Source organism: Triturus cristatus, chromosome 9 (assembly GCF_964204655.1).
Source record: "Triturus cristatus chromosome 9, aTriCri1.1, whole genome shotgun sequence".
NCBI classification, from domain to species: domain Eukaryota; kingdom Metazoa; phylum Chordata; class Amphibia; order Caudata; family Salamandridae; genus Triturus; species Triturus cristatus.
The window spans coordinates 567,074,633-567,095,255 of record NC_140592.1 but is presented as its reverse complement, the minus strand read 5'-3'; the positions used below and the strand labels follow the sequence as shown (position 1 = coordinate 567,095,255).

The 20,623-nt window shown below is 45.8% G+C and overlaps 2 protein-coding genes across 7 annotated transcripts in view; one reads left to right on the top strand and one right to left on the bottom strand.

The window, feature by feature from the left end:
* Positions 1 to 20,623, top strand: part of KLC3 (kinesin light chain 3) — a 1,068,754-nt gene that overhangs the window by 204,780 nt on the left and 843,351 nt on the right. The gene's annotated exons all lie outside the window — the stretch shown is intronic.
* Positions 5,735 to 20,623, bottom strand: part of LOC146798300 (uncharacterized) — a 59,496-nt gene continuing 44,607 nt past the window's right edge. Inside the window, exons 1-4 of one of the 2 annotated variants that reach the window (XM_085625585.1) lie at positions 6,537 to 6,581; positions 6,362 to 6,448; positions 6,199 to 6,275; positions 5,735 to 6,105 (exon numbers count right to left, since the gene is read on the bottom strand). In XM_085625585.1, coding sequence (XP_085481711.1) covers positions 5,925 to 6,105; positions 6,199 to 6,275; positions 6,362 to 6,448; positions 6,537 to 6,557 — 366 coding nt within the window. In that variant the 5' untranslated portion in view covers positions 6,558 to 6,581 and the 3' untranslated portion in view covers positions 5,735 to 5,924. Of the gene's footprint in view, positions 6,106 to 6,198; positions 6,276 to 6,361; positions 6,449 to 6,536; positions 6,582 to 20,623 lie in introns of those variants that run through there. The other variant, XM_085625584.1, reaches the window with a different exon arrangement.

Genomic DNA, 20,623 nt, shown 5'->3' with positions numbered 1-20,623 from the left:
TTTGATTACTGCTGGGTGCCCTAACTGAATATGCTGGGATGCCTGCCCAAACTTTTTTGTGGTGATGTCAGTGCGATTTGGCTCCGGGCCAGCGCCATTGGGTGTCACTTGAGTTGACCCATCCCGGTGGTTAAATCCCAGGGGAGTCGTAACCTTCTCTGCAGTGTCTAGATGCTGGGGGCAATGCTCTTGAGCGATTTGTGGGTCCAAACCGGCTGGCATGAAACTCTGCACACATAATGGTCTATCAAAGGAGGTTGTGGGATCTATTCTATACAAGATATCTAGTTCCCTTTCGCCTTGATAAGCAAGTTTTTCTTCTTGTGTTTTATCTCGCTGGGAGGCACTCTTTTTTTCAAATAGAGGGTAGACCTCTGCCCCCTGCTGAGATACAGTTTCCTTTGAGTTATGAATGCGCACTTGGGTATTTGGAAAATTGTGCAGCAAGGTTTGTTCCTGGACTCTTTGTCTTGCCAGCTTGTTGTTCCTTGCTTTCCTAAGCTGTTTGCGCTCTCTTTTGATTAATGGAAGTTGTTTCTGTTGTACCAATAATGTGGGTCCATTTGGGGGTGAGTGTTTCAGTAGTGTTATTTCTGGTTGCATGTCTTCTAATAATGGTTTTTTGTTCGCCTTGCTGTCCTGTGTGCCCTGGCTTCCATTCTCAGGCGGTGGTATCGGCTTTAAGGAAGCTGTGTATGACTTAGCCAGACTTACTGATGATACTGTACTGGGTGGGAGCAGAAAGGTCAGAGGTTTTACTTCCATTAAGATGTCAGTCAAAATTGTGGGAATACTCTTTGGATGTTAGAGGGTGGTCAAGCATTGGCAAGTGTAGTAGGTGGTGTTGGGGTCCTTTTGGACTCGGTGGATGAGATAGTTTAGTCCCTGAATGTTCCGCTTGATACCTAAGACGTGAGTGGCTAGGAAATTCAATAAGTCAACTTGGATCTCTAGTTTCCCTGAATGGTATGTTACAGAGAGGAAATCACCTCCATTGTGTTCATTAGTGGCGCCTACAGCGGTGATGACAGTGGGGTATTCTTGTTTGTGGGCTTGCTGTCGTCTAATGTGTGAGATAGGAGATCGCTGTACTTTTGAAAGAAAAGGTCAGTTAGATGTTTTGGCTTGTCCCCTGGAGTGGACTTATCCTGAGTGCTATTGTCTGAGGGAATAAAACAATAGTTGTCTTGCTGGAGATTAACCAGGGTAAACAAGACGATGGCTTTCTGAATGGAACCAGAGTTGGTGGTTCTATTTGGATATGCTCCTTTGATCCCTCTTCAGATTTTTCGAAGGGGTTTAGGTCTAATGCTTGCCGCTTTATTGATGTTCCCAGTGGACTTTCTGGAAGGGGAAATATTGCATGGTGTAGGTCAGGTGACGAGTGACCCTTTGGGATTTATCGCCGTTGCACTCCTGCGTGTTGTCTGAGGGGCGACAGTGCGGCAATACCCCAGTTTGCTGGTCGGATTCTAGTGCATGAACTTGAGCGTTGATTACTAATAGGTAGTTGGCGTTATTAAGGGGCTTGACAAAGGTAAGGGAGGACAGAATATTGCTGAAGCCGTACTATGAGGTCTGGGGAATATTAAAAAGTCTGTGATTTTTGCCGTCCTACATGGATTAGTTTTAATGCAATGTGTCTGCGACACGATCTGTGCAGATGTGTGTAGTATGATTATCATTTTATGGTACCGCAAGTGCTTTGGATTTGTTATTTCGGCCACGTCTTTTTGTCATTTTTGCGGCTACTCTGATTTTGCACTTTCTCATATTATCTGAAGAGCCACTGCGGCTGGGGGAAGCTGGGATGGTTGCCGGTTCTTCTGGTAGTACTTGGCACCCGTGGTCCTGGGCTTCTAGTGTGGTTGCTGGCTTTGACTTGCTCAGGTGTAGCTGGAGAGAGTGGGGCAAAACTAATGCTAAGTCACTCCTGCAACCTGGAGCAGTGAAGATGGCTTGGTTTTATGACTGCTTAGCAGGTGCACTCGTATACAGGTGTAGTGGTGAGGGGGTAAAAGTGTTGCAGCATGTTGGTGCTGTGTGGTTTAATCCTCAAGTTAAGGGAAAACCCGAGTTGGAACTCTCTGGGCCACAAGCAAGGTGCACCCAGACCTAGCTGGACCACTTCTGCGGGGACCTGGGTTCACACCCTGTGGCCTGTAGCTTCTACTGCCGCAGCTCTGACATCTCGTCTTGTTGTAAGTCCCTCCCTCAGGTTGACACCCCTCTCTGTCTCTGTTGTCTCATTCTTATTGCCCGTTACGGGTTGAGTGCTAGCTGCTAGGCCCAAGAGGCAACGTCTGGAGATTGAGGCTGATTTCTCCAATGGCTGAAGTCTGGGCCGAGCTGGGGCTCACATTAAAAGTTGCAGGTTAGATTCATGCCACTGACCCCGGACTTTAGGCTTCCCACAAGTGCGCTGAGGGCTTGAGCGGGAACACTCCAAGCCGCACGCAAGCTGCACCCAGTCCTGGCTGGGTAGCTTCCACTGGGACCCGGGTTCTCACTCAGCGGCGGGTAGTTGCTACCGCCGCATCTCAGGCATCTCATCTTGTTGTTGTTCTCTCCCTCGGGTCAGCACCCCTATATATGGGGAAAGGAGCTGGAGCCGCCCTTCAAAGTGTGGATGCCGGGTGTCGAGTGCTGAATAATGATTACTGCTCGTGGGTGCAGAGACTGGAGCGGGCTGCTAGATGCAGGGGGTGGAAGAAGGGGCTGTGGCCTCTATTGCTAATGGCGGTGGAGTAGGCCGCCGGTGCACAAAGCCCTGGAAATTCTGTAACCAGTGTGTTGCTTTCTCCGGGGCGTGCTTAGTCCTGCTCAATCCAGAGCCCAACCCCCCGCTGTGGGCTTCTGTGGGCTCCTGCCAGTGACTCCTAGCTCCTGGCCCCCACTCCCGGCTCCACCACTGCTCCTCCACAGCTCTGCACCTTGCACTGCGTCCTGCTTCTTGAACAGGGTGTGTAGAGATCAAAACTGATCCGGAACAATCAGAGAGATGGAACAGGCTAATCCATCAAACATGGCTTCCCTTCTGAAGCTCTCCTTTTGGGATCACAGTCTGTGTGGCTTTTCCTACCAGGTGGAGATAACATCTCCTTTGACTGGCAAACCCTTTGCAGGCTTTCCTGTGAGTCATTTACACTTCTTCCCAGGAAGTCAGAAGGCTGTCTTGAGGACAGCTCTTTGTGTGCAACTGTAACAGGCACTGAAAACCTTGGGCAACAAACTGGAAACTTACTATAGTTGCACTTTGCCCACCAGTGTGACTAAATTCAATTTAACCTTTAAATCAGATGTAATGCACTGATTCTTTTGATCCCTTGAATTACTAACTTTAGTAGTCCCATTCAGACGTTAGCAAGGCTGAAATGTTAGCCTGTAAATCTGCACTCGCTAATGGGGCTACCAGCCTTTCAAAAGTAAAATACACAATGGTGGTCAATTAAATTCATCTGTATTCGGATAAAAACATTTCCATAAAAGAGCGAGTCACATAAAAACATGTTAAAATACACAAGTTCATAGTAATCCTAATGACAGCATAAAAACAAGTTTGATAAAAACATTATTCATAAGTGTGCGACGTGTAAGGGATGCATACATCAGTTTTCAAAAAGGTGCACACTCAATTCATAATAAAAATGGACAATATAAAAACAAGTTTTCAAAAAGGTGCCGGCTTAATTCATAGTAGTCATAATAACAGTATAAAAACCAGTTCATCAAAAACATTCTTCACAAAGTGCACATCGTGTTGTGGGCACGCACAGCAGCTTTCAAAAAGGAACCCACTCGAAAAACTAGTTCATCATCTTGAGGATATTCCTATATGCTGCTTCAAGATGGACAGGTGAAATGTTTTTGAAGAATGGTATTAAGATCCATTTTGCATATTTTATATAAAACTTACAGAAAAGTAAGAAATGTAGTGTTGTTTGTCCGCTCCGGCCGTCACACGGCATGGCAAGGAGCCTAGGTTAGTATTATACCCAAGGGGAAAATAGAGCAAGAATTTTACTGTGCCAGCCCTTAAATGAAAAAGGAGTCCTCTGTCTCAGCGGCCTAAGGGTTTTGTGAGATAACTAGGCGGCAGGTGCTAGATGTTCTCAATAGACATAAAAGTTGCAACAGTAGGTTTCCTAGACTCTCTCTCAAGTCTTGTTGTGCTAAAGTCCGAAGAAGTTTTTTGTTTACGGTATTTATTTCATTTGGGCTTGATAAAAGCTGTTCATAATTAACACTACTTAAACTCTGGCTCACCGTGGCAAATGTAAATGTGAATGTAAATGTTGTAGACTTGTAAAGCGCACAGCTGCCCCAGCAACAGGGCGTCCCGGCGCTGTAGACCGCTGGGGAACCCGTCCTGGCTATCCCTGTGAGATGGTCCCTTTCTGGGTATCTCCAAGGTGAAACCAGGCATCCCCAGCGTCTGTGGGGGGCCATTGTAGAGATGAGGCAAGCTTAATGCCCAGAGTTGCCGAGTGTGTTCCTGGTTAGAGTAGGTACCGAGGCGAGAATTATCGAGTCCGTTTTGACCCTGGTCCACGACCCTGCCGCGTCGGGAATTGAACCCTGGTCCCTAGCCGATTCTCTGCTTACGGGTCTGCCGCCTCTAACAAGTGAGCCACACCTCTCCACGCCACGGTATATCCCTACCCTTCTAGCACTTGAGGCAGTCTCCTATTATCTCTCTTGTAAGAGATAGTGCTGGATTGTTCCAGATTGCCAGCCAAAATAGGGCAGGGTGAGCCTTTAAATAATCTTCAATGTAGTGTAATTTCAATTTACTGTGGCAGACATATTGGGACGTGGAGATTGGTGCACCTAAGAGTTTCCGGCAGAATCTGTTTTCCTCGCACTGAAAACTGTAACTCTTTGAGAAACCCGAAAACCTCTGCGCCATAGGTTGCTGTTGGTATGCACTGAGATTTTTAAAAAAAATTAAATTGCTAAAATAGCGCCTGTCCTCTTGGGCTGATGGAGACTAAGAATCAAGTTAATAGTTTTAGAAAACTTGTTCCTACAATACGCCACATGGTCAGACCAGGAACCATTAGCAGCAAAGACCAACCCTAGGTAAGGAAAAGTGCTAGTGCATTGTAAACTTTGATTGTCCACGGAAATAGAGTTTAAAGTGTACTTTCTCAGCACACAAGCCATTTTGATTTTTTTTTTAATTAGTACACAGGTCTAAACTGGTCATAAAATCAACAAAGCCCCGCAGTAAGATGTGTAGGGCATTTGGTGTGCGGCCCATTAGAACCACATCATCAGCGTATAACAGGGCGGGGAGTGTGTTGACATAAACTCTAGGAACATCGTTAGTGAGTGCTGTCAGTGATTTGTGTAAATTATTAATGTATATGATAAAAAGGAGAGGGGCCAGAACGCATCCCTGCCTGACCCCTCTACAAACTTTAAATCATTAGAGACCTCGCCACCATTATTGATCCTAATCCTTATGTAGGTAAGCTAAAACATGTACTAAAACCTCATCCAAACCATATTCTAAAAGAATGGACCATAGTCGTAACTGGTTAACAAAATCGAAAGCTGAGGTCAGGTCAATGAAAGCCAGGTATATTGTAGATCGCTGAGGTAAAGTGTATTTCCTGATGATTAGGTTAAGATTTACTTTGAGAACTACTTTCTGGTGCTGAAAGTAGAAGACTTCTTTATAATGCACACAGCAATACTTTGCGAAAAAAGAAGAAAAACACACACGAAGCAAGATTCAATAGTGTATTCAAATTAAGTATCGAATACTGGTGGCTGTCACAAATACAAATTCAATTGCAACAAAAACAACAAGTGACAGTGGTGAGCAAGTGACATATAGTGATTAGTAATATGAACAGTACACTAGATACATGACGAATACACGTGAAATAAAAACAGGTGGGGATGGAAGAAGCTTATTATTGTTCTTGTCGTATATGGTTTTGCACATGTGCTACAAGATCCATTGATGAATTATCGTGATCATGAGAACTGTGCGGACATATGTAGCTTGTCGACGTTTCGACCCTTGCAGAAGCGCAAAATTGAAGTGCATCAGGGCTGGTCTTCCTCAGGACTACGGAAGGGTGGATGGACAGCCTATAAAATTAATTGTAAGGAATGATCAGTTGTGTGTTAACAGAAGTTGATTTAAACTGTTTTGTGGCGGGGGTGAGAGAATATGACTCTTACCAAAATGCAGTGGCCTCAATGGATGAGATCTGCAAATGCCTGAAGATCAAAGGAGTTCTCCACCAGCCGGTTGGAGCCTAAAAGAAATAAAGGGCACAGTGTAGGTCGAATGCGGTATGTAATCCTGCATATCAAAATTGTGGCATTACGGTTTTGAACATACCTCATCTAGGGATTCACTCGACTTCCACCAGCCGGTTGGAGTCTTGTGTGATGCGCTTAGTAATTCATAATCATTAATATCAGGTTGCTGTAAAAACGGAAAACTAGTTTTAGAATCATTGTTATAATCTGTCACACGGACTGCAGCTCTCTAAATCATTTCCCTTAGTTCTCACCTTAGTGTGCAGAAAATGCATCTGTTCAGCGGCAGCTCGGGTTAGTTAGTGAAGCTGTGATCAAAGAAGCAGCTGATAATGGTGCGTTTACGTCATTAGGGGCTGGTGAGTGCGACGTGCACGCTCCAGTGCAGCAGCTCAATGGAGCTGTCGGGAAGGAATGTTTACGTCATTCTCAGCTGATGAGCACGACGTGCACGCTCGGGTGCAGCAGCTCTATCGAGCTGTCAGAAAGGAATTGTAACGTCATTCACAGCTAGTGAACGTCGTAGCTTAGCAGCTCAATGGAGCCGACAAGAAAGACATTTCTCATGATGAAACCTCAAGTCCTTAAGATGTATGGTAAAAGATGAAATATGGGGAGCGAGTCCTTAACATGTATAGTAAAAATCATTACTTTTTATGGGGAGCGTGTGATCGGGTGGCATAAAGAACATAGTTTTGACATGAAGCTTCATAAAGATAAATTCAAACATGACATTAGAAAACGTCCTTTAAAAGTTGTAATTTAAAAAGCAGGCAAAAAGTAGCTTGAAGTAAGTCGACACATTACATGAAAGACAAGGTTAGCAAGAAACATAACAAGCATAGTTTCTATAGCCTAGCCATCTGTCTATATGTCTCCTCCTGTTCATTTAACCTTTTGTTTACTGAATCAAGAATATGGATCGATCTGCATTCTTTTAAGTTAAGGGATGAGAGTATGCTACCACCCCAGGATGTATGGTAATCTTCTCTAACAACCACCACTCTAGTTCATCTGCGGTGTGTTTGCTTGTGGAGAAGTGTTCGACTAAGGGAGTCCCCTGGACCTTGCAGCGAATTCTGCTGCGATGTTGATGGATCCTAGTTTTGACCTTTGCGTGGTCTGGCCCACGTAGATTTTGCCACATGGACTTCGTATTGCATATATAACGTTATTGCTGTTACAATTGGTGCGTTGTCTCAAGTAGTATGTTTTGTCTGCATGTTCAAAGGATGAGCCAGTCATTGTAAAATCACAGGCTTTACAATTGCTTTATTTAAAATGACCAGTTAGAGATGGTAGATTAAGTTGTTGTCTGATATCTGGTGTCTTTTTTGTTTCTAGATAGGAGCTGACAACATAGTCCTTGATGTGTCTGGCTCTCTTAAGACAAATAGCGGTTTCCCATGGCTCTTGATTTGATTTGTTATTTATAAAGCGCAGTGAATCAACCCCCGGGGAGGTATCTCAGCGCTCGGATACGGCAGTGGATATATAAGAGGTACTCAGGCTGGGAACAAGACTGTTGTGAGAGCCTTCCTAAATTTCCAGTAGTCGGTGCATTGTCTTAGGGCCAGCGGAAGCTGGTTCCAAATACGGGGGGCCTGATAGGAAAAGCATTTCCCTCCTGTGCGTACTTTCTTAATCTTAGGGATTTGAAGGAGTGACTGGGAGCTAGAGCGGAGGGATCGGATGGGGGTATAGGAGTGAACTTTCTCTGCTAGATAAGGAGGGCTTTTTCTCCAAATAGCTTTGTGGGTGAGGCAACAGATCTTAAATTTTATGCGGAGGCGTATAGGGAGCCAGTGTAGTTGATGGAGGAGGGAACGAGAAACAGATCTGTTTGGGGCGTTTAAGGTCAAGCGTGCAGCTATGTTCTGTATTACCTGCAGGCGGTCCAATAAAGACTCGTTGGCTGCTATTAGGAGAGCATTGCAATAATCTAATTTACTCATCACTAGAGTCTGAGTGAGGGTCTTTCTAATGGAATCGGGGAGATAGGGAAGTGCTTTCCTCAGTAGACTTAGGGTGTGGAAGCATGAGCTTACAGTGTATGACACGTGTTTTCTCAGGGTGAGGGCCTGTTCGAGAAACACCCCGAGGTTTTTTACTGAAGTAGCCGGGGTGGGTGGGGAGCCCAGTTCTGGGGGCCACCACTGCAGGGACCACAAGAGGGGGACGTCACCGAAGAGCATGACTTCCGTCTATCCAGCATTCAGCTGGAGGAAGTTGTCTTCCATCCAACGGGAGATTGCCAGCATGCCGGAGGAGAAAGTGTGTTCAGCTGTCAGGGAGGTTTTATTGAAGGAAAAGGTAAGTTGAGTATCATCTGCGTAAGATACTGGGACGAATCCGAGGTGACGCAATAAGGAAGCCAGGGGGGAGATGTAGATGTTGAACATGGTCGGGCTTAGGCACGAACCCTGTTGGACTCCCTTGGTCAGATTTTGAGGCTTAGACCGGAAAGGTCCAAGATTGATGGTCTGGGAGCGATTGGTAAGGAAGTTGTTTATCCATTTCAGGGCAGTTCCCCCGATTCCTGTCTCTCTGATTCTTGTAAGCAGAATCTGATGGTCGACCGTATCGAGCGCTGCCAAGAGGTCCAATAGCACGAGGAGGGTGGGTTGGTTTTGGTCTAAGGAGAGTCTGATGTTGTCGGTGACGGCTAAGAGGGCAGATTCAGTGCTATAGTTTGGGCGGAAGCCAGATTGAGTCGGGTCGAGGTAACCTATAGCTTCTATGTGGTCTGAGAGATGTTTATTCACATGTTTTTCAATGGTTTTACTTAGGTAAGGCAAGAGGGAAATGGGGCGAAGGTTGGACAGGTTATCAGAGGGTAAGTTGGTGTTTTTCCTGATGGGGATGACTTGGGCCGCTTTCCATGCGACAGGAAGGATACCTTCCTCCAGAGATTGGTTTAAGATGGAACAGACAGGGTGAGAAAGTTGTTTTGCTAAGGATGCCATGATCTTGGCCGGGATTGTGTCTAAGGGAGAGCCGGAAGAGATTGTGGCCATTATGGACTCGGTGTCTTCTTGTGTGAGTGATGGGAATTTTAGGAGAGTGGAGGGGTTGGGTGGGAAGTGCGGGGGGATGTCCGGGTTGATATCTGGAGAGGAAGGGTTCCTAGAGGAGATTATTTTGTTATAGATGGTGTCGATTTTTTGTATGAAGTGGTCACTAATTTTATCGCAGAGTGTTTGAGAGGGGGCTTCTGTAGATTCACAAGCTGTGGGGTGTGTGAAGGTTTTCAGAAGTTGGAACATAGCTTTGGGAGTGTTTTTAGCTGTGCTAAATTGAAGGGCTATGTAGGACTTGCGGGTTCGTTTAATATTTTTATGGTAGATGGACAAGGCGATTCTGTATTTTTCTTTATGAGCTTCGAGTTTGGTGCGACGCCATTTCCTTTCAATGTTTTTGCAGTTGTTTTTTTCTATATGAAGTTTCGGGGAGAACCATGCTGTCTTGGGTGATGTGGGTTTAGAAGAGCTTTGTTTTAAAGGGGCGATTTTATCGATGGCTACCAACGCAGATTGATTGAGAAGTGTGAGGTTGTCTTCTAGTTGATTATGAGGAGAGTTTAAGGGTGCGATGACGGTGGCGGCAAAGGTGTCAGGGTTGATCTTATGCCATTGTCTGTAGCAGGGGCGATTATGGGTGGCGGAGCGTTGGGTTGGAATGATTTCTTGTATCTGGAAATTGATGATGGCATGATCAGACCAGGTGATTGTCTTAGGGGCATTGCAAGTGAGGAGGGGGAGTTGGAGAAGATGATGTCCAGTGTGTGGTCTGCTGAGTGGGTTGGGCCATGGTTGATTTTATTGAGATTGAGGGTGGAAAGGTCGTTAAGGAAAGATGCGGTATCAGTATTGGTTGTTATTTCGCTATGGATGTTGAAGTCACCCATTAGCACAAATTTGTTGGAGGAGATCACATGGGGGGCGATTAATTCTAGTAGCGAGAGAGAGAAGTTGGCAAGGGGGCCCGGAGGTCGGTAGACCAGGGCTCCCTTCCAGTTTATTTGAGGGAAGAGGTCGAGTTTGAAAATCAGGATTTCGATCGAATTGTTGGAGTGTTGTTCCAGTGTGGATTCCTTAGCTCGATCATTGTGGATAATTGCAATTCCACCACCGGTTTTGGGTTGTCTATCGAGCCTGAGGATTTTATATCCTTCTGGTCTGGTAAGGCAATGGTGATTGCAGGAGTGCTCGAGGGTTTTAGCCATGTCTCGGTGATAAAGCCAATGTCCGGCGAATCATTATCCAGGAGATCCCAAAGTTGATCTCAGTACTTATCAGGTTCCAGTATTTTAAAAGTCCTTTCTTGATGTCATGACTGCGTTTAGTGAACGTGGTTACGCAAACCAATTTTTCTACATCTTCCAATGTGGGCTGTATCTCCAGAAGAGTCTCACGTGGGCGATACCAAGCCCTCTTTCTGGCACGGTTTAACAAACCTTTCGGATATCCCTGATCTCTCAATTTTGTGATTAGGATATCTGTCTCTTTATAGAAATCACTTATTTTTTAACAGTTCCATCGCAGTCTTAAAAATTGACCAAATGGCAGATTGTCTCTTAGGCTTCTTGGGTGGTGCGAGTCGTACTTCAGGGTGGTATTCTGCTCTGTTGGTTTTCTATATAATGTAGTAAAAATTCTTGCTTCTTAGCTTTTCAGTGTGATATCCAAAATGTCAATGGCCTCATTGCAATACGTCATGGTGAATTGTATATTCGGTGATCGTCCATTCAACCATGTTTTAAATTCTATGAAGCTCTGTTCTGTCCCTGTCCGCACCATCAGAACATCATCAATGTACCGCTTCCAGACTGCGATATTGTCCAAGAAGGGATTCGGGAGATCATAGTCTCCTCCTGTTCATTTAACCCTTTGTTTACTGAATCAAGAATATGGATCCATCTGCATTCTTGTAAGTTAAGGGATGAAAGTATGCTACCACACCTAGGATGTATGGTAATCTTCTCTAACACCCACCACTCTAGTTCATCTGCGGTGTGTTTGCTTGTGGAGAAGTGTTCCACTAATGGAGCCCCTTGGACCTTGCAGCGAATTCTGCTGCGATGTTGAAGAATCCTAGTTTTGACCTTTTGCGTGGTCTGGCCCGAATCTATCTCCTCATCCCACAGTGTTTTACCCCGCAGGGAATCACAACGCGGTCGTTATAACGACCGCGTTATGATTCCGCATACCTTTACTCCGCAAGTCGGAACAACGACTTGCGGAGGGAGGCGCTGGATGTTGGAATAGTATAATTTACTATTCCAACTCCAGTCTGTGCGGACACTAGGGAAGGTGTTGGATTTTAAATCCAAAACCTTCCTCCCCACTCCGCAAGTCGTTGTTCCGACTTGTGGAGTAATGGTATGCGGAATCACAACGCGGTCGTTGTAACGACCGCGTTGTGATTCCCTGCGGGGACAAATATTTGCGGTAAACGTTGTTTACCGTCTCGCCCATGTGGATTTTGCCACATGGACATCGTATTGCATATATTACGTTATTACTGTTACAATTGGTGTGTTGTCTCAAGTAGTATGTTTTGTCTGCATGTTCAAATGATGAGCCAGTCATTGTAAAATCACAGGCTTTACAATTGCTGCATTTAAAATTACCAGTTAGAGGTGGTAGATTGAGTTGTTGTCTGATATCTGGTGTCTTTTTTGTTTCTAGATAGGAGCCAACAACATAGTCCTTGATGTTTCTGGCTCTCTTGAAGGCAAATAGTGGTTTCTCATGGCTCTTGATCTCAGTACTTATCAGGTTCCAGTTTTTTAAAAGTACTTTCTTGATGTCATGACTGTGTATTGAACGTGGTTACGAAAACCAATTTTTCTACATCTTCCAATGTGGGCTGTATCTCCAGAAGAGTCTCGCGTGGACGATACCAAGCCCTCTTTCTGGCACGGTTTAACAAGGTACCCCTGGTGCCCTATACTAGGGACTTACAAGTAAGTCAAGGTTTGCCAGTTGGAGATAAGCCAATTAACCATGCACCTTTTTAAGTGTCAGAGTACATGAATTGAGTCCTGATTAGTAGGGCTCAGGGAATTTCAGTGCCATTACACCATTGACTAGTTGTCCAAATGGGGAGGAAAAAAGGGGGGGGAACGGCAAAAAGCCAGTTCCCACTCAAACCTCAATCCTGTATAGGATGTAAGCCATATTTCAATGCTCATTTCTGATGCTAGCACTCTCATATCTATGTCATCGTCTGTCTAATATGATTAATGTATGTATATCTTTTAATTCTCGAACAGTTTTGTCAGTCTTGTAGCCTACATGAGGCAATGATTTTGACTTTTTGATGGGTCAACTTCAAACAATTGTTTTGAACTTAAGCTTTCTTGTAAACTTAAACATTCCAATTTAACCCCTTGAGTGCCCCGCCCTTTCCCCCTCCTGTGCCGGGCCTTTCATTAGCGGGCGGGGTCCATGACGAGATAGTCTAGTCATGGGCACAGCGCAACCGCGCTCCATGACGAGACTATCTCGTCATGGGCATAGAAGGGGTTAAAACTCAAAAATATTCAGAAGTGGTTCTGGTCAAAATGATCAATCTTTATTAAACGTTTTCATTTCATCATCCTTAAGTGTTCTATGTGACAATTTCAGTACCATATTAAGCATATTATCTTCTGTTCATTTGTCTGGGCTCAAGTTCTCACACCTGTTTTTTCCATTTCTTTCACTCCACTCTAGTTCGCTCTCTTCTTCTCTTATACCTTATTTTTCTGCCTTACCTACATCTCTGGTGTTGAAATGTGTTTGTGCTAGTCTCATTCTTTTCACTTCGTCTAAAAAGGACACGTTAGTGGTTAATGGATTGGATTTGCCTTGTTTTTTATTATCTGTACAACTCGCGCTACTCACTGAGCGATGGTTCAGTTGTTCTATTAATACCTATTATAGAGCCCAATATTAGGTAATTGAATCAAATCAATTTTTTTGCCATGTGTGTATTTCTTCCCTTGTCTATAATCTTGCTGAACCCTTAATAGTAATATCTGTTTCCTATTTCTTAGTTGTTCTGAATTTGTCTAGAATCCCATTCAATATCCCATAATTATTGACATAGTCTTCCATCTGTAAATCAACAATTTGCTTCTTAACATCATTAATCTCGATCAGTAACTTAGCAATATTATCGCATGCTTGTTCAATTAATAACGCCATTAAATCAACTGAAGTATTTTTAAGAGTCCTTTCCCATTTGTTGGCAGTTTTTTAATTGGTGTCCTTTGCAGAAGGAAACAAATGTATTCCTAATCCACAAGGTATCATTCGCACATCCGAATAATGCTCTATTTCTTTTTCTCCCACCATTTCGAAGATTCTTTAATCATTAGTCGTTCAAGTTTGAGAAAAAGTTCTCTCATCAGAGCCATTAATATGCATATCAAATTCTAAGAAAACATAAAAATACAACAGAGCTACATAAGTGCTTGAAAGTTCTACATATATCTCCATTTGATACAAATAAATGTAATTAATACTTGCTGCTAATCATGGAATGAACGATACATAAACACTTGCACTGTTCGTACCAACTATAGAGGTGTTTTCGTTGTAGCACATTCGTAATTGTATTTTTTTTTAAACAATATATTTTACTAAGTTTGCATGGTACATACTGGCCCGAAGGATACAGTTAGTCTCAAATCCCACAAACCTATAATTGCTCAATTGGATAATCATTCCGGAGGTTTTAAATGGTAGTCCGGGTTGCTCAATGACCAATATCATTAGGGGAACACAGCCTATCAGGGGTCTGGAGATGGAAGGGGGGTAACGCTATGCCCCGGTAAATCGCCCAACGTGACCATATTTTCCTGTGCTTTTGGGGGCAACTCAAGCTTGAAACACCTCAATCTCAGCACTTATGCAATCATCACTTAATTGTATTTTTAACATCTAATTCCAAATAACATCATCAAATACTTCATAAATTTGTTTATTAACCCCTACTTCTGATATCCCACTTCCCGTGGCCTGCACCCAGCTGCTTCCACCACAACTGGCTCCTCTTCCTCCGCTGAGATCTACATATTGGCAGACGTGGTGCATACACATATCGGCTGTGTGCAGTGGCTTACCGCTGGCATGCAAAAGGCAAGCCCGTCTGCCCACGCCCAGCACCAGGAACCCTGGCCATCTCCACTCCAATTCTACTATCCCACTGCGACCATCCATGCACTCAACCTTGGCGGCTGCTCTCTGCACTGATGCCACATCGTTCCTCACAGCACCAAAAAGGCCCACTCCTGCACCACCTGCAAGATCTACACCTGCACCCAATACACTCAACCACACTCATCAGACACCCACCACACCACACTCTTCAACTCCTGCTACTTTAGTGAGTGACACAATGAGTGCTGCAGCCCACTAGTATCATTTAGTTTGAAGACTCTGGGTTCAGGTAATACCATATACTAGGGACTTGTAAGTAAATTAAATGTGCCAATTAGGTATATGCCAATTTTACAACATTTAAAAAGGAGAGCAGAAGCGCTCTATCACTCATTAGCTGGGGTAAAGTGTGTAGAGTTCTATGGCCAACGGAAACCGGTTCAGTAAAAGAAGGCAAAAATATGGGGTAAAACCATTTCTAATAGCTCTCTCCTGTTCAGACTCCTCAACCTCACATTCGGAGTGCCTTAAAGTTCATTACTGAGCCTAATACTTTTCAACATCTAAATCACCCTGGTCACCAACATCATTTGCACCCACAGAATTAATATTTTACCCTATGCTGACCATATACAGCTGATACTTTCCCTCTCTGACAATACATCTAACACTCGGACCAAGTTTTCCTCCTGCATGACCGAAATCACAAAGTGGATTAAAACCAACTGACTCAACCTGAACAATGGCAAGACAGAAGTCGGGATCTTCAGTAGGCAATCCCTACCTTGAGACCCTACCTGGTGGCCAGAGGAAGTCAGTCCCACACCCACTCCCACCACTAATGCTAAGAATCTAGAGATAATTAGCGACAGTCAACTCTCCATGACCACTCGATGACCACCTCCTGCTTCCACACCATGAGGATCCTGAGGAAGGTCCTCAAATGGCTCTACACCAGCACCAGAACCGCTACCCAAGCTCTCATCACCATCATACTGGACTAAGGGAATGCCCTCCATGCTGGCAACAACACACACCTAACCATGTGACTCCAAACCATACACAGTACAGCAGCCAAACTCGCACTTAACTGCCACATCCCACATACATCACCCTGCATCTTGGGGAGCTCCACTAGCTTTCCATTCACAAATCAACTTTGTTGAAACTCCTCACGCACACCTTCAAACCCCCCCCCCCCCAACCTGGGCTCAGCATGCTTCACGACTACATGAACTTCCCCAAAAGCACTACTCCTACCTTGCCTCTAAAGCCTGGAACGATGTACTTCTCCTGCACATAAGAGCCACCTTGTTAAATCTTTAATTCCACAATAATCTGAAGATGTGGCTCTTCAAATATGACAGCCCTTTGCTAGGCCCAGATTGCTCCTGCATCAGCACCAGAATACCCTCCGGATGACAGCGCGCTCTACAAATACACATAACATAAATTATTTTTTTACTTAAAACTTTTATTTATTGCATTTCCATAATGTTACAGTGAACTGACCAATTATTACTGTGCAGACAGAAAGTGCCATAAATAAAACAACACCTTATTTCACCAAAGACTAAAAATACAAGTCTTGAATGTTGTTCCTTCCTGCTATACTCCTCTCCATGGTTTTTCAAAACACTGTTCTTCAGTGCTGTGGATCTATAGCAAGTAAGTGCAAAGAGGCATCCAAATGTCTCTGGGCTGTGCAGGCTCTGGCAAGAGTTCATTCTATAGTACAGTTTGCTCACTATATTATATTGCGTATCCATTGCTTCTTAGTAGGGATTTTCCACGTCCCCAGTACTGCGCTACCATTCACCTTGCCAACAGCAGAGCTAGAGCGACAAACTTGCAAGCAACAAAGGGGATCTTTTGCACCTAGCATAACAGTGCAATAAATTGGGTTAGTTGAATTGTGCCTCCAGTAATTTCTTGCAAGGAGCAAATAACTTGTGACCAAAAGTATTGGATTTTTTCACATTACTATGCTAAATGAACGAAACCCTCTCCATCCCGCCCGCATCTCTCACAATGTGTATTATTCTTAAGCCCCCATTTCTGTAACTTCAGTGGGGTGTAGTATAACCTGTGAAGGAATCTGTAACATATCAGGCATGGCCTGCCACTAGGGCGCAGCTAGCCTGTTAATGCACAGCAATATGACCATATTTTATCCGTAAACTTCTGTTCTAGGTCATCGTCCGAAGAGACTTTGGCTGGGCAGGGCCACTGGGATAAGGATCCCTGTATGGATCTGGAAAGTAGGGATATGATTTTGATAGCGCTGCAAGCAGAAATCATAGTTTCTAAGGGATCAGACGTGTCAGGTTCTTGTGATAAAGTAGGTGAGGTTTTTTTGCCGGTTATTTTGACTCCGTGAATCAAGTAATGATTTAGTGAAGTAACTGGTGTTTGTGTGGCTATAGCATCTGGTGTAATGAACTGGTTGTCTTTATAGAAATCATCTCATTTTGTTAGGTTATGTTTGCACATCTTGGAGTCGTTATTGACTTTCGCCATCATATGAAGTAGCGGAAGGAATCTTAAAGGAATAGCTGGTGAGTAAAGTAGCAATAAAGTGTTTTTGTGTTCTATCCTGTCCCCTGCTTGCACCATGTAGCTGTGGTATTTGGCAGCTTGGTGATAGGGCATAATGTACAGGTGTGCAGCATCCTTTTCCACAGCTAGGTCGGCTGAGTGTTTGGAGGGATGTAATCAGTGGTGTGCAAAGTGCACCTGGGCACTTGGATAATACAGTTCCATGCCAAGAACTGCAAATCCTCCTAAATGATACAGCAATGTCAATATATTCCAAGTAGGTCTTGGTGTTTTCCCCCCTCATGTTAAGTGGATTAGTAAAGAGTTCAGATAACTGCTGTGGTAATGGGATGGGAATGTTGATGAGGTAGTACGAGAATTTGGGTAATCCTACTATTTTTATTACTCTGATGAGAGGCAATGTTAGCCACCAGGATATTTGGCTTTCAACAGAGCATATGGCTTTACCATACTTTCAAGTTAATACCTCACAGCTGATCCACACCCCTAGGTATTTTATAGGGGGATCAGACCATGCTAGCGTTTATTCTAACTCAATTTGGTCATGCTAGGGGTGGTAGGGAAGATAACCGAATTGCCCCACTTAATGTTGAGGCCCTATACTGTGCCAAATTTTGTAAGGATTGAAGTCCTTCTTGCATGTTTCGGACATACAAAGGAATGCCATCTGCGTACATTGATGTCAAAATAGGTCTGTTACAGAACCTAAGAGAGCATTGACTACGTTATTGACGTAGGGTGCCGCAAGGGGCTCTAGCCATATGGCAAAAAGTAATGGAGAAAGTGGGCCCCCCTGTGTTGTTCCTCTGTGGATCACAATTGGAGAGGAGAGGCCACCATTTAATTATAGTCTTGCAATCAGACCCATGTATAGAAGCCTTAACAACTGCACACATTAGTGTGGCATGCCAAGTCACTGTTATACCACCAACAGATCGCTCCAGTCCAAGGAATCGAAAACCCTTGTGACGTCTAGGAACAGTGCCTGCATCTAGGAATATGTGTTATATTTCCTTGGCTGCTTTTTTGAATTTGCAAACGTTATTTGCGTCAGTGCGTTGGCCACCCAGGGTTTTCTAATGATATTTGCGAGTGCATTCACAGGGACACCTCCCTACAGTAGTAGTATAAGCTTTATTCGATATTAAAATATCATAAAAGCAGTGCATTTTCGAATAAAAAGAGAAACATATTTACAGAGTTAATTTTAAAACACAATTAGACCATCACCTAAAACAGCTTATACGAATACAGTTTCCAATACTGTTGGACCCGGCCTCGTGGCGTGGTCCTTAACCCCCTGGATTGTGCCCGTTCCCCGCCCCGGCCGTCACGGGCCACCCGTCTGAACTGCACCAGGGCCCTTCACCCGGAGCTGCACGTGGTCGCATACTCCTCGTGGCTCCGCCATCTTGTTGGCATCCACGTCACACCGTGCACCAGCCGGCGCGACCCCGCTCAACCCGGCCTCGACCCCAGCGAAGCCCCGACATCGAGGCACCACGAACTAGCCAGGGGGTGCCGCAGGAACCATTCATCGCCCCCGGCGGAGGACAGTATCGATGGGACCCCCAACTGTCCTCCCCTCTCGAGGTGTGATCGCCCTGCAACTCCCATGGGCCTGGCGCCTCTCCTGCTGGGCGTCTGGCCACCTCCACCCGGCCACTCCGCCCCCTCGGGCGCATAGGTCCGGACATCAAAGGGCTCCAGACCTATATCTGGGGCGACCCCACCACAGCTCGGCAGTTGTATCCCGGAGTCGAGAGCCCTGCTGATTGAATCGCGGCTGACCCTACGGAGAAGAACTCTTGTCGGAACCATCACGAGCCCTGCTGACTGCGTCGCGGCTCCTTCTTGTGAACCCTTTCTGAACCACCTGGAACATCGGAGCCCTGCTGACGCTGTCGCGGCCCAACCTCGCTGAAACCTTCCTCGGAGCCCTGCTGACGACGTCGCGGCTCGAGCTGAGCAGAAACCATCTTGAGAGCCCTGCTGATTGAATCGCGGCTCTCCACGAACTGTACGCCAGAGCCCTGCTGACGCCGTCGCGGCTCGACCTATCCGAGATCCGGAGGTCCTCCAGCTTGAGGATAAGAACTGGGCCCCAGGTACCCTCGTACCGCACTCCTGCCAAAGACTGTCCCGCTACCCCTACCCTTCCAAAGAGACACTGAGACTTTTGGTGGATCCCTCGATCCCTTCGTGTAAATATTGACCTCGTAACCTTTTTATTGCTGATAAAGAATTGCTTGTCTTGAGACAACCTCCTTGAGTCCGGTGTGGTGGTGTTACTGTGCTAGTACGTGATAGGAGAAGGATCTCTCAGGAGACTTCTTGGCAGCGCTCGGCTACTTCGTGCAGTGAGAGGGCCTCCCTTGGTGGTCTCACCGACTCCTCGGGGTCCGCCTTCCAACATTTGGTGGCCAGCGACGGGATCCGAGCCGAACGCAGTACGTACCAGCCAGTACCCACTAGCTACCCATCCAAACGAATAGCATCATGAGCAGCCAGGAAAACAACGCGACAATGGAGTTCCAGCCCGAACGGCTGGAAGAATATACGCACAAAGAATTAAAACAGTTCTGCAAAGACAAAGGCATTGCAACCACCAGCCTAGGTACCAAAGAAGAGATGCAGAAAGCTCTGAGGGCATGGTTGGAGGCCGGGGCAGGCCCCTCCCAGGAAGAAGGGCCCTTGCCCCTGACGGAGACCACAGCAACCGCACTGACTCCGGCAACCGGAGGAAGAAAGAGCCTAGAAACCGGCCTCTCCGAAGAAGAAATACGAGAGCGGGAAAAGGTCCGGAGCCACGAGCTAGAGCTCGCCCGACTGCGGCTGGACGGCGAACTCCAGCTGGCAGAAAAGAAACTGGCCCTCGAGCAGCTACGCCTTCAGGAAGAGATAGAAGAGAAGAGACGACACCGGGAGTTGGAGGAAAAGAAACTAACTCTTGAGCACGAGCGCAGTCTCAAGGAGCTCGAGATCAAGGCCAAGAACGGAGGGACCGACACCCCCAGTACTAGAGACACTCTACCGCCTCCCGAGGCCAAGGTACATATCCCGAAAGAGGTCGTCAAGGAGTATTACAAGAATGACGACATCCAACAATGGTTTAAGGCCTACGAGGTGGCCATGACCTCCCATCGGGTGCCCCGAAAAGACTGCGGCGCAGGCCTGTGGGGGCGATTCCTGAGTGAAGGGCGGGACACGCTGCTCCAGCTACCGGAGGAGGTGATGACCTCCTACGATCACATGAAGGAGGCCCTGCTCACCCGCTACGGGCTAACCGCGGAAATGTACCGCCAGCGGTTCAGAGACTGCAAGAAAATCCCGGGTACCACATGGGTGGAATATGTGGACTTTTTCAGTCGGGCCCTAGAAGGGTGGATCAAAGGAAGCAAAGTAACCACCTACGGGCAGCTGGTCGACCTCATCGTGTGGGAACATCTTTCCAACAATTGCTTCGTGGAACTGAGACAGCACCTCCTCGACAGCAAAATGACCGACCCGCGAAAACTTGCCGTCGAGGCCGATCGATGGGTCAACTCCCGGGTCCCCCGGAGCTCAATGGGGGAGTACCAGAGGAACCCCAACGGACCCCCACGCCAGCGCGGTGGGGGGGGAGGGCCGAA